Here is a 14,861-nt window from a genome sequence, read left to right as displayed (position 1 = left end):
ATTTTATCACTAAGTTGCCAATAAAGGCCAATGGTTTTGATACTATATGGGTCATCGTGGATCGATTGACCAAGAGTGCCTACTTTTTGGCCATCCGGGAGAGCTCTTCGACCAAAAAGTTGGCTGATGTAAATGTCTGGGAGATCGTTGCTCGTCATGGGATTCCAGTCTCCATTGTTAAAGACCGAGATATTCGGTTCATTTCCCGTTTCTTGCAGAAGTTTCACGACGAATTGGGCATGATATTACATTTCTGCACTACATATAATCCGCAGACTGACGGCTAGAGTTTGCGGACTATATAGACCCTTAAGGATATGTTGTGGGCCTGTGTTATTGATTTTGGGGAGAGTTAGGATTCCTACCTACCTCTTGCGGATTTCTCCTACAACAACAACTATCACTCCAGCATTGGTGCCCCACCATTTGAGCTCTTGTCTGGTCGGAGATGTCGTACCCTAGTTTGTTTAGGGGAGGTTGGTCATAGGTTCATGGGAAGGACCGAAGTAATCATTCATACCACGGATCTTATTCAGAAGACCAATCAAAGACTAAAGACCACTCAGATTCGGCAGAAGAGCTATGCCGACCGGCGCTAATAAGAGTTAAGTTCCAGGTCGGTGATATGGTTCACCTGAAGGTCTCTCCCTAGAAGGGTGTGATACATTTTAGGAAGAAGGGGAAATTGGGTCCCGGTATATTGGACCTTTCCGTATGATCACCAGGATAGGAAGGGTGGCCTATTGGTTGGATTTGCCAAGTGAGCTCAGTTAGATCCAAAACAATTTCCATGTCTCTCAGTTGCAGAAGTGTGTGTTGTATAGCGAGACAATGGTTCCTTTGAATGATATTCAGGTCGATGAGCAACTGAATTATATTAAGAGGCCGGTAGCTATTTTGGAAAGAAAGATGAAGATCATGCACAACAAAGAGATACCTTTGGTAAAGGTTCAGTTGCAACATTGGAGAGGCTCAAAGTGGAACTGGGAGTTGGAGGCTAAAATAAGAAGGCATTACCCTGAGTTATTCACTATAGCAGACTTCGAGAATGAAGTCTAAGTCAAGTGGGGGAGAGTTGTAACATCCTGATGATGAGGTACATCTGATGATGAGGTACATCTAATTTTGACCCTATATATTACTTATATTGCAATTTGGAACCTAAGTAAAATAAAGAGTGCAATGAGGGCCCTATTGCATTTTCGTAACTTGGGTTTTAGGGGAGTACGCCATGCAGACGTGTGTACGCTAAGCGTACTAGGGAGTGCCACTATTTTGGAAAGGATCAATTTCATTCTAGGATATATATATATATATATATATATATATATATATATATATATATATATATATATATATATATATATATATATATATATATATATATATATATATATATGACCAATAGTACACGTAGTTGGTTTGTCTATCTGATGAACAGAAAATGAAATGATATGCAAGAAAATACATAATTCGCAGAAATATTATTACCACACCAAATTACAAGAAAAGAGGAGACGGGAAGCTAACGGATTTCACCTTTCTCGACACTCTTAACAGCAGGTGACCTTCTTTTTATTCAAACAGTAGTACCCTTTAACTATTGAGCCATAATCCTCTATCAAATATAGAGGCTGTCATCAGATAATCTTTTAGAGGGTATAGCTAATAGTGGTTTTCTTTTCTTTGTCACAAGTCCAAACTCATCAGAAAGCTCAAACTCTTCATCTTCTGGCAAGCTCCAATCAAACGAGTGCAACAGCGATGCTAATATATACATCAACATCTTCTCCCCAAGTGAGATTCCTGGGCATATTCTTCTCCCTGATCCAAACGGCAAAAAATTGAAATTATTTCCATGGTAATCCCATTTGTCGATCAAGAACCTCTCAGGCTTGAACTCCAATGGATCGGTCCAGTTCATTGGATCCCGATGGATTGCCTAAACGTTAATATAGACGATAGTACCCTTTGGAATGGTGTATCCACCAACAGTGCATGATTCATCTGGGCATCTGTGGAGTAGGAGCGGAACGGGAGTGTGTACCCTGAATGTCTCCTTGATGACTGCATCCAAATATTTTAATTTGGGCAGATGAGATTCTTGGACAACGTTCATGCCAATAACATCCGTTAATTCATCCTGGATCTTTCTCATTACACCTGGATTATTCAAAATCTCTGACATCACCCATTCCACCATTGTCGATGTTGTGTCTGTAGCAGCAAGCACTATGTCCTATTATAGTACAGTTTCCGTTTATTAGTTTGTCTTGTGGAATAAGTGCTGTTTATAGTTATAGAATGAAGTAACACATGTAAAGGGATATCGACTTACCATTAGTAGGGCCTTTATTTTAATGATGTCTAATGATATTGCAGCATCTTTCTGCTCTTTAAGCTCGAGTAATACTTGGACGAAATCCTTCCTTCGATCTTCCTCTGCTTCTCCCTCATTTTTTATGGAGTTTGCTTCCATTCTTCCTTGGATAATGTTCTCAAATATACGATCAACATATTCCAGCTGCTTCTGCATTTCTCGCTGCCTTCCTTGTAGATCGAACCGTGATAGGATAGGTAGAAAATCAGAGATGTTTGAAGCTATCATTAACTCCACAATCTTGAACTCAACTTCTCGGAAGCCATCTCCAATAGCGCTAGAATCGTTCCCATCATCAGATAATTTGCTACAACCCCATAACATGCTTGTCACAACGTTAACCTCAGTCTTGAAAGCAATTTCATTAATATTGATCTTTGTTCGGAGCTTACTGTAAACTTCTTTCACCACCCTTCTGACTTCATATGTTCGGAAACTCTGACAAGCTTTTAGATTTTTATCGCTTATAAGCTGGGTTGTTAAAATCTTGCGCATGTTACGCCAGTGTGTGTCGCTGTTGGACCATGCAATATCGTTCCCACTGTAACTCATGGATAGCGCTGCTAATGGAGGACTGCGGTTCGCCATGGTCTGGTCCAGGTCACGAGTCACGACCTTTACTAGGTCCATGGAGTTCACCACAACATGAAGCTTTCTTCTGAGCTGGAGACTGAAGATGGGGCCATAACGTTGAGCCATCTCCGTGAATCTTTCATGCAAGTTGGAGCCGAGAAACAGGAGGTACCCTAGAATTGGTAAGCCGTAGGGACCTGGTGGGAAGGGTGGTATGCGCTTTCTGGAATACGATATCCATTTGTACCTCACACTACAAGGAAAAAGGCCATTACCGGCGACAAAAGTCGCCGGTAAAAGTCCCAAAAGTCGCCGGTAATACTAATGATAATAGTCGCCGCTATTGGTATGTCGCCGCTAATGATCATTGTTGCCGCTAATAAGTCTGTCGCCGGTAAAAGAGTCGCCGACAAAATTGTCGCCGGTAATGAGTTCTGTCGCCGATAAAAGCGTCGCCGGTAATTTTTTTCAATTTTTTTTAAATAATGATTTTCGTTGCCGGTGATAATATCGCAGGTAAAAGTGTCGCCGATAATAACAATATTCGATTAAATATCAAAACCAATAGTGTCGACGCTAATTACAAAACAAACATCATATTAAATATCAAACATAATAGTGTCAATGGAAATTACAAACAAACATCCAAAATACAATTAAATATCAAAAGTCATAATATCCGAGTAGCAAAACAACAAAATTTTTACAATCTACCAAGTAGCAAAACGAGACAACATATGCAAATAAAACTCATTCTCACATACCCTCATCGCCGTTCCCATCATTTCCTTGATTATTTTGGGATTGAAAAAATGAATAAAACTCATCCCTACATGCCGGGTCGGCGAGCATTGCACGAAGATTTTCCAACTACATAATTAATAACAATATATATATATATATATATATATATATATATATATATATATATATATATATATATATATATATATATATATATATATAAACTTATAAGTTAGATCATCAAACATAAACAAAAACTATCAAAATGCATTGCTATTTTTAAACAAAGATAGAAAACCAAAGTACATTGCTATATTTTGCACTTGGGACAAAAACCAAATTACCAAACTTTTTAGCAAATAACCACCACAAAACCAAAACTACCAAATCAACATACATTTTACGATGCTAAAGTAGATTACTATTTTACCTGTGATGGTTGTGATGGTTGCGAAGGCTGTGGAATCGTCGGGAGACCAGAAGGTTTGCGGCCAATGCCTCTAATGTGGCCACATCGCTCTCCTAATACTTTCTTGAACGTAGCTCTTTTTTGAGTTGGCGTTAACTCACTTTCACCTTGAGTTTGTTCTAACAGCTCTTCAACTAACCGATTCTGTAACTCCCAAAAGTGACTAACAATTAAGTATAAATAAACATTTAAATATATGATAAAATTATAATTAAATACTTACATATTGTTGTTCCGATTCAGCAGTAACAAATACACCATTCTTATCGGTATGAGCTTTGCGAAATGTTTCCACTCTCTTAAGGTTCTGTTTAAGTTTAAAAAATAGATTATATTTTAAATAAATAATTACATGTATTGTACGGTACCTTCTTATAGCAAGTACTGCTATACGAGCTCGAACCCCCACGAATCACAGTTGTTTGCTTTTCACGGATTTTTTTGCTTCTTTCTGAAGCAATTTTGTGTTTGTCAGTTTGAAAATACTCAACTGTCTTCTCCCAGTTATCAACAAGCATACCATCCGGAGGATTTGCCAATGCTCTCGGGATATCTTCATACCCTCCGACCCTCTTGAAATATTCTTTTGCGTCGGCTTTACACTCTCGAAAACCTTTTAACAAGGCTGCTTGAAAACTCTCTGTCAATAGAGTAGCTTGTGCATCCTCGTACATTTGATTGAGATCAAACTTTGTCTACAATAAAAAAAAGTTAACCAAGTAAAAAACAATTATAGTTAAACCTATAAAATATATTTAAATAAATAATTACCGCTAAATGTTGTAATACAGTGTTCTTTATATTAGGGGAAAATCTTTTCCAACTCCATTTGTCGAAAGGGACCATCTGCCACATTGTTTTCCCAACTTCTCGGGAAAACATATCTCCCGCCTCTCCTACGGGATTAAATGTGATATCCCTATCATATTGCATGCCTATTGGTTTCCCCTGGTTCTACAAGATTGCTTTTTCAAGCTTTATATTTTTTTGCTTTTCCTCGAACTTTCCTTCGGGCACATTCCTCAACTACAAATGTAATTAAAAATTATTAGAAACGACATTTAATTTATGATAATTGAACAAAAATAGTAAATAAAAATTCATGATAAGACTTACCGTCCTGCTCGTGCTGGCTAGGACCTCTACCACCTGGGAAAGGTGGGTCCTCAGCTCCGTCTCCCCCATGTCCACGACCCATGACAACAACCATGGTAAACATAAATACAGCCACACTCTCATCATTTCCTGAAAAATTATAAGATATACAAATACAATTTTTATTATGGATACACATTACATAGAAATAAACATTTAGATAGGAATAAACATTTAGATAGGAATAAACATTTCTATTTAAACTAGAAATCCAAATAAAGTTCATATTACAAACACATATTACAAATACACATTACATAAGAACTATTCTAATCAGAATCTTCCTCATATCCTTTAGTGTCTTCTTCGGTATCATAGTCAGAATCGGTGTCATCGTAATCAGTCTCGCAATCAGAAACATCATTGACTCTACCAGTTGGCGGAGGAACTTCAGATGCACTTTCTACATCAACAATGACTCTAGGAATGTTTTGAAAGTACATGCTGAAATCGATAAAAAGTGGAGCATCGGATGAAGAGATATTTTGAAGTACATCGACATCGTCTACATTTTCGTGTGAGACATTGTCAACATTTTGAACAAGGTCATCGTTCGATGGTAGATCCCAAATACTTCGATGATTAACATGCTCGACAACACACTGATGGTTATTGTTTGGCTCTCTGATGTAGAACACTTGTTTGGCTTGTGACGCATATATGAGTTGATCATCTTTGTATGCTTCGCGTCGTGTGTCGATACTGGTGAAACTTGATGGGTTTTAGCCATAAGAACTTTCCTATGAGCGCATGCAAAACCCTAATGCTCGGATCTAGGCTTTCTAATAAACATGCATTGAATCCAAGACTTCTAATTACTAATTAGGTTAAATAACAACATTGAAACAGATCTAGAATCATACCTTTGAGTTCCTTGTTGATCTTGAGGTCTTGGAGCTTCTAGAGTCACAAATGTCACTCCTCTAATGACTACAAACACCAATAGCAAGAAGAATGATTTAGGAGAGAGGAGAGGGAAGGAATTCGGCTAGGGTTCTCTTACTTTAGGAGATGTATCGAATTCCCTATGCCATGGGGTCTATTTATACTTGTAGACTCCTTAAGGGTTACAACCTAAACCCTAATTGGATAATCTTCTCTTAAGGCTATCCAAATCCATTCCATAGATAACTCATATGGACGATTTTAGCTATCCTAAATCTCTTAGAATTCGTCCATACCATATCCAAATGGATTTACAGTCTAAAGCTTAACTATCAAACAATTGACAGTTTATACCCCTTTATTTAATTAATCTCTTTAAGTCACCAAATTAATTCTAATTAATTCTATGACTTATATTAATCAAATAACAAATATATTATTCATTATATTATTCTCATAATATATTAATAATATTTACTCTCTCTTAATAAATCATCCTTTCAAGTTGCTATGGTGAAGGCAACCCAAAAGGACCATGCACAACCGGATCAAATACTTGTCTAATATAGTTGCAGCCTTAGACACTATTCCAACAATCACTAGAAATAACTCCTGTTCGAGTATCAAACCACTTGCAACGAAATAGTACAGTTGAATAATCATGTGTATACCTCAACTCTATAATCTCTTCTAACTGGCCATAATATTTCTCGCCTTTCTCACCCACCGCTAAAACCCTAGAGTTTTGTGTTGTACGTTGTGTGTCACGACTAAGTACCATAAACCTAACACCATTGACTATGCATGCGATGTAAGAATAGGCATTCATTTGCGGGTCCATTGCAAGAATCGACAACTCTTTGTGGAATTCTGGAGATTTTTCTATTTTCATTTGATGAACCTAACAATTATAAATTAATATGTATTATGTATTCGTTAGATCAGTGAAACAAATTTGTTTATTAACTTATATTACCTTTTCACGAAACCAATTACGAAATTCTCTCTTTTCATCACTTTGGGGATGCTCAGATTTGAATTTCCTATGTTGATGACCAAAGGATATAGATTTAAAAAGATAAAATAAAAAATTAAGAATGAAAGTTAGAGATAAGATTAATTACTTGATATACTGTCTGACTTCTTCACAGCTATTCAATACAAACCATTCCATGTTATGCATTTCCGTTAAATTAAGAGTTTTGATTTGAGTTGTGCTGGTCGGTCGACATTTAGACTCAAACATCCAAAACTTTGTTTTTTCAATGACAACATCTACATTTCTTTCCGGACGATTCTTTACATCTCGAAGGTACATTGAACAAAATGATAAAGCTTATTCAGCAACATAACCCTCAGCTATAGAACCTTTTGGCTTCGCCTTGTTTCTGACATAGTTTTTTAGTTTTTTCATATATCTCTCGAATGGAAACATCCATCTCATACAAACCGGGCCTCCAGCCATTGCTTCATCAGGTAAATGCAAAAGTAAATGAACCATAATGTCAAAAAACGCCGGAGGATAAATCAATTCTAACTTGCACAAGATTGCAATAATGTCTACTTTTGCTTTCCTCATATCCTCCACCTTCAATGTTCTGGAACAAAGTTGCTTGAAAAACGTACAAAGGTCTACAATAGGTGTATAAGTATCTTTGTCTAACAACCCTCTTACTCCAATCGGTATCAAACGTTGCATAAGAATGTGGTGGTCATGCGATTTCAACCCAATAATGTTAGTATTGGTATCGTTCACTTTCTTACTAATGTTAGAACCAAACCCATCCGGCAGTTTAACCTCTTTTATAAATTGACAAAAGAGTTGTCGACTAGATTTCGTGAAAGAGTATCTTGCCTGGGGTCTACGAAACTTGTCACCATTTTTTTGCAACCATTCATTTCTCCGAATGTTTAGAATTCTCAAGTCCTCTCGTGCATTTGATGTGTCTTTGCTTTTATCGTTCATTAGGAGAGTACCTAACAAACTCTCGTCCACATTTTTCTGGACATGCATGACATCTATGTTGTGTTTCAACTGTAGAGAAGACCGATACTCGAGTTCGAAGAAAATGCTTCGTTTCGACCAGTTCAACTCATAATCTTGCCTCTTTGGCTCCCCGCCTCCATGCTCAGGATGTTTACCCGGTTTACGAGTTAGTAGACGACCTAGTTGCTCTTGTATGTCAATATTACTAAAGTGTCTCGGAGCGGGTCTTGTCTCTTCCATCCCGTTAAAGTCCAACCTCTTTCTTAACGGATCATTAGCATCCAGGAAACGACGATGACCGATATATACGACTTTGTTTGTTGCACGGTACGAAGGAGTGTCTTCATTGCAAGTAGCACATGCTCTATACCCTTGCCCACTCCAACCTGATAAACTACTACGAGCTGGCCAATCGTTTATTGTCCACAACAACATAGCTCTCATCGTGAAGAATGTGTTTGTCGCCGCATCTTTAATACGTACGCCTGAGTTCCACAAATGTTTAAGCTCTTCCACCAATGGTCTAAGGAAAACATCCATATCCTTACCTGGAGCTTTCGGTCCTGGAATCAACAAAGTCAACATGAATGATGACTCTTTCATACAAAGCCAGGGTGGCAGATTGTATGTGGTGAGTATGACCGGCCATGTGCTATGTGGATTACACATGTTTCCAAATGGATTGAAACCGTCAGCTGAAAGACCTAGGCGTACGTTACAGGGTTCACTCGAGAAGTCGGGGTATTTTTTATCAAAATCTTGCCAATGTTCCCCATCAACAGGATGAATCATCACACCATCTTCTGAACGTCTGGTACTATGCCAAATCATATTTTTGGCAGTGTGCCTCGAACAATATAAACATCGTAGTCTAGGGGTCACAGCAAAGTAGCGTAACACCTTATGAGGTACTTTCTTACCCTTGGTGTTTTTATCGATCCATCGGCTCTCTTTACAAACGGGACAAACTTGCAATGAATCATGTTCTTTCCAAAAGAGACAACAATCGTTTTTGCACACATGTATCGACTCATACCCCAGGCCAATAGACTTTAGTTTCTTTTTGGCTAGATAATGTGAAAGGGGAACCTTGTTGCCTTTGGGAAATGCTAATTGCAAGAGCTCAAGGAGTTGATCAAATGAACTATCAGTCCATTTGTTGTTCACCTTAATATGCATTAACTTTGCTAGAAACTCAAGGGAAGAAAAGATGCAACCAGTATACAATTGAGTTTCCATTTCTTTCAACAACTATGCAAAATCGTCATCCACACCGCTACCCCTTGTATTCGAGGTTCCTTCATCGAGGTTGGTATCATTTTCTCTCGACTCCCACATCACATCGTCGATTAAATCAGCCATTTCGTTACTTGGCAAGACGACTGGAGGAATAAAAGATTCACCATGATAGATCCAAATTTTGTACGCCTTACTGAAACCATTTATAAATATATGGCGTTCAACTGCAGTCGGGTACTTGAAGTAACGGTTATCACATTTTTCACACGCACATCTAATTTTACCATTACTATCAAGGTGCGACTTGGAATTCTCAATAAAAGCTTTGAGTCCTGCTTGGAACTCGGGATGGTTTCGATATGGATTAGTAGTCCAGCTTTTATCAATAGAAATGATGTTGCTAAAACATAATTTTGGGTTTAGAGTTTAGTATACAGAATTAGCATTGTTTTTTTTTCCAATCCACATTTTTTTACATCTAAAATAATACAAAAATTAAGTAATAAAGAAATGAAAAAAATAAATTAAAAACTTTTATTTATGCATTTTTTTAATTAATTTTAATTAAAATTACTTGTAAGTTTTTAAACAATTTTATAATAGACATTATGTTGTTGTGTTGTTCTTTTTTACCGTCGAGATTAAAATATATATACGTTTTTAAATAATTTTATAATTTTTTTTGTGTTTTTTTCCAATTATAACAATAATTTAATTATTTATTTATTTTTTCAATTATAAGAAAACCACATAATTTTACATAATACATAAGAATATGAAATTCACATACTTTTACATACATATTATGTTGTTGTGTTGTTTTTTTACCATCGAGATTAAAATATATATAAGTTTTTAAACAATTTTATAATTTTTTTGTGTTTTTTTCCAATTATAAGTTAACTATATAACTTATTGGTTAATTAGTTTGGAGTTAGCTTGGGTGAAAACTAGAAGCTTTCTAGTTTTTATATAAGTTTTTAAACAATTTTATAGTTTTTTTTTGTTTTTTTTGTCAAATTATAAAAATAATGTATTTTTATTTTTTTTTCAATTATAGCATCCTACTTATAAGAAAACCATATAATTTTACATAATACATAAGAACATGAAATTCACATACTTTTACGTACATATTATGTTTTTGTGTTGTTTTTTTTACCGTCGAGATTAAAATATATATAAGTTTTTAAACAATTTTATAATTTTTTTTGTGTTTTTTTTCCAATTATAAGTTAACTATATAACTTATTGGTTAATTAGTTTGGAGTTAGCTTGGGTAAAAACTAGAAGCTTTCTAGTTTTTTATATAAGTTTTTAAACAATTTATAGTTTTTTTTTTGTGTTTTTTTTTCAAATTATAAAAATAATGTATTTTTATTTTTTTTCAATTATAGCATCCTACTTATACTAAAACCACATAGTTTTACATAATACATAAGAAGGTGAAATTCACATACTTTTACATACATATACCACATATACACCAAATACAAATACACACAAAATAACATCCTACTTAAACCAAATACACATAATTTCACATATATACATAATAACATCCTATTTATACCAAATACAAAAGTTTCACAATCATATATCACATTTACAACAAACATACATACATTCACATACACACAATAACATTCTACTTATAACAAATACATATAATTTCTACCAAATACTAATATACCACATATACATCAAACACACATACATTGGAATATATATACCAAATTCACATATATTCAAACAAATACGGAATATACAATCTAATTTTCACATATGACAATTTTCACATAATTTCACATATAAATACAACTTGAAGCTATACAACTAATTGCAATTCAATAACCACAAACAAAAAATTGAATAACTTGCTTGTAATTCAAAACAACACCACCAAAAACAAGAATATGAACAATTTATTATCATTCAATCACTACATAAAGCTAGAAATCGAAATTCATACAAAATAAAAATGAAATCATCAAAAAAAAAACTTACCTTTCTTCAAGAAATTGAGGTAGAAATTGATCCCAAAGCTTTAACTACACCTAGAGACACTTGCTTGGAACAATGTTGAGAGAAATTTGCTTGGAAGAAGTAGATTGAAGAGGAAATCGGCCAGATGGTGAAGGAAATTGGAAGCAAACAGAAAGGAAAATGAAGATGGGAGGTTATCTGCGTGCGTTTTTTTTTATCTGCGGATGATAAGAGCGGCGACACCAGGGGCTTTACCGGCGACAATGAGTAATAGCGGCGACAAACTGGAGGGAAGGGTACCGCGTCAATTTTAGTGGACTATTAGCGGCGACTTTTTAACCCTTTAGCGGCGATAACTGTGTCGCCGGTATTAGGTTTGACAGGATAAAGCACCCCACCCGTTGGATTGGATATCTCATCGAACGGTTGAGATGAAATAGAGGGAGAAAGTGCGAATTCGGGTGACAACCCTTTAGCGGCGACACTATTACCGGCGACAAGGAGCTTTACCGGCTACTTTTGATAAAGTCGCCGGTAAAGCCCCTTGTCGCCGGTAATAGTGTCGCCGCTTTACTTAACAAATGTGCCCAACGCCCATAAAACGTCAAAATAGTCGGGTTTCTCCCTTAAACGTACGCATCTTCAAAATTTCCAAAGACGCTCCAGGCCTCCTAAAGGCGCGCTACACCTAACCTAGTTTACAAAGCTTATTTCGACTTAATCCATTAAGTCACGCCTTCAAATCTCATATCTAATTGCCAATAACATTTAAATGGATAAATTTTCCAAATTGATTCCATCAACATAACACCCAAAAGAAGCACCAAATGAGGTTCAAATAAAGAGGAATGGCCATTAAATATACCCAAAACCCAAAAAACATGATCAGCCTATTGACGCCTCGCGTCCTATGTGATGAACTCTAGATTTTCAGATGTTGCGATTAATTCCTTCAAAAGAAACATGTTAAAATATAAAAGAGAAACATGTTTAAATATGAAAGAGAAACTTTAGGTCATAAAAAATTGTTAGTTTGACATGTCAACGATTTCTTATTTGTTTTCATCCCATAAATAATTAATATATTTGTTAAAGGTTGGAAAGTCAATGAAAGTTGTTTTTTCATGATTTTTACAAACGTAAATGCGTTTTCTATATGCAATGGGTTACAAAAAAGTTGTTTTTTCATGATTTATACAAACGTAATATTTCAAAGAATGATCCCACTATTTTGGAAAGGATCAATTTAATTCTAGGATATATATATATATATATATATATATATATATATATATATATATATATATATATATATATATATATATATATATATATATATATATATATATATATATATATATATATATATATATATATATATATATATATATGACCAATAGTACACGTAGTTGGTTTGTCTATCTGATGAACAGAAAATGAAATGATATGCAAGAAAATACATAATTCGCAGAAATATTATTACCACACCAAATTACAAGAAAAGAGGAGACGGGAAGCTAACGGATTTCACCTTTCTCGACACTCTTAACAGCAGGTGACCTTTTTATTCAAACAGTAGTACCCTTTAACTATTGAGCCATAATCCTCTATCAAATATAGAGGCTGTCATCAGATAATCTTTTAGAGGGTATAGCTAATAGTGGTTTCCTTTTCTTTGTCACAAGTCCAAACTCATCAGAAAGCTCAAACTCTTCATCTTCTGGCAAGCTCCAAACAAACGAGTGCAACAGCGATGCTAATATATACATCAACATCTTCTCCCCAAGTGAGATTCCTGGGCATATTCTTCTCCCTGATCCAAACGGCAAAAACTTGAAATTATTTCCATGGTAATCCCATTTGTCGATCAAGAACCTCTCAGGCTTGAACTCCAATGGATCGGTCCAGTTCATTGGATCCCGATGGATTGCCCAAACGTTAATATAGACGATAGTACCCTTTGGAATGGTGTATCCACCAACAGTGCATGATTCATCTGGGCATCTGTGGAGTAGGAGCGGAACGGGAGTGTGTACCCTGAATGTCTCCTTGATGACTGCATCCAAATATTTTAATTTGGGCAGATGAGATTCTTGAACAACGTTCATGCCAATAACATCCGTTAATTCATCCTGGATCTTTCTCATTACACCTGGATTATTCAAAATCTCTGACATCACCCATTCCACCATTGTCGATGTTGTGTCTGTAGCAGCAAGCACTATGTCCTATTATAGTACAGTTTCCGTTTATTAGTTTGTCTTGTGGAATAAGTGCTGTTTATAGTTATAGAATGAAGTAACACATGTAAAGGGAGATCGACTTACCATTAGTAGGGCCTTTATTTTAATGATGTCTAATGATATTGCAGCATCTTTCTGTTCTTTAAGCTCGAGTAATACTTGGACGAAATCCTTCCTTCGATCTTCCTCTGCTTCTCCCTCATTTTTTCTGGAGTTTGCTTCCATTCTTCCTTGGATAATGTTCTCAAATATACGATCAACATATTCCAGCTGCTTCTGCATTTCTCGCTGCCTTCCTTGTAGATCGAACCGTGATAGGATAGGTAGAAAATCAGAGATGTTTGAAGCTATCATTAACTCCACAATCTTGAACTCAACTTCTCGGAAGCCATCTCCAATAGCGCTAGAATCGTTCCCATCATCAGATAATTTGCTACAACCCCATAACATGCTTGTCACAACGTTAACCTCAGTCTTGAAAGCAATTTCATTAATATCGATCTTTGTTCCGAGCTTACTGTAAACTTCTTTCACCAGCCTTCTGACTTCATATGTTCGGAAACTCTGACAAGCTTTTAGATTTTTATCGCTTATAAGCTGGGTTGCTAAAATCTTGCGCATGTTACGCCAGTGTGTGTCGCTGTTGGACCATGCAATATCGTTCCCACCGTAACTCATGGATAGCGCTGCTAATGGAGGACTGCGGTTCGCCATGGTCTGGTCCAGGTCACGAGTCACGACCTTTACTAGGTCCATGGAGTTCACCACAACATGAAGCTTTCTTCCGAGCCGGAGACTGAAGATGGGGCCATAACGTTGAGCCATCTCCGTGAATCTTTCATGCAAGTTGGTGCCGAGAAACGGGAGGTACCCTAGAATTGGTAAGCCGTAGGGACCTGGTGGGAAGGGTGGTATGCGCTTTCTGGAATACGATATCCATTTGTACCACAGAAGTAGTAGTGTCGGAACTGAAATGGTGAGAACTGTGCGGGCAAGCTTGTCTAGCTCATTGTCGACTTCCCACCACCACAACAACAAGGTGTTCATCGTGAGATAAATCTTATATCCAATTTCTGGTATCATTTATGCTATAAATGACTGGCAACTTATGAGGAAGCCTGCTTGTGTTATATAGCAGGGATGGTTGATTTTGGACCACGGACATTCCGCAAGCACTGCCAACGCATGCAGTTATGTGGT

At 36.3% G+C, this 14,861-nt stretch overlaps 3 protein-coding genes across 3 annotated transcripts; all 3 read right to left on the bottom strand.

Annotated features, from left to right (window-relative positions):
* Nucleotides 1-1,465: 1,465 nt before the first annotated feature.
* LOC111904489 (probable (S)-N-methylcoclaurine 3'-hydroxylase isozyme 2) lies at nucleotides 1,466-5,376 on the bottom strand. Its single transcript, XM_052765081.1, is given in 7 exon segments — nucleotides 1,466-2,239; nucleotides 2,339-3,274; nucleotides 4,128-4,310; nucleotides 4,535-4,855; nucleotides 4,938-5,120; nucleotides 5,170-5,192; nucleotides 5,283-5,376. Coding segments are annotated over 7 exon segments (2,358 nt in total). The 3' UTR covers nucleotides 1,466-1,621.
* Nucleotides 5,377-7,542: 2,166 nt separating this feature from the next.
* LOC128126908 (uncharacterized) lies at nucleotides 7,543-9,432 on the bottom strand. Its single transcript, XM_052765080.1, has one exon. The coding sequence runs from the start codon at nucleotides 9,430-9,432 to the stop codon at nucleotides 7,543-7,545; it is 1,890 nt and encodes a 629-aa protein (XP_052621040.1).
* A 3,527-nt stretch (nucleotides 9,433-12,959) lies between these two features.
* Nucleotides 12,960-14,744, bottom strand: LOC111904478 (probable (S)-N-methylcoclaurine 3'-hydroxylase isozyme 2). Its single transcript, XM_052764493.1, has 2 exons — nucleotides 13,746-14,744; nucleotides 12,960-13,646 (listed from the first exon to the last, which is right to left on the bottom strand). Exons 1-2 carry the CDS (start codon nucleotides 14,742-14,744, stop codon nucleotides 13,029-13,031), a joined length of 1,617 nt encoding a protein of 538 aa, XP_052620453.1. The 3' UTR covers nucleotides 12,960-13,028.
* Nucleotides 14,745-14,861: the final 117 nt, after the last annotated feature.

The sequence above is a fragment of the Lactuca sativa genome, chromosome 6 (genome assembly GCF_002870075.4).
Source record: "Lactuca sativa cultivar Salinas chromosome 6, Lsat_Salinas_v11, whole genome shotgun sequence".
Classification (NCBI taxonomy): domain Eukaryota; kingdom Viridiplantae; phylum Streptophyta; class Magnoliopsida; order Asterales; family Asteraceae; genus Lactuca; species Lactuca sativa.
The sequence above is the reverse complement of the archived record's forward strand: the minus strand, read 5'-3'. Positions and strand labels throughout refer to the sequence as shown.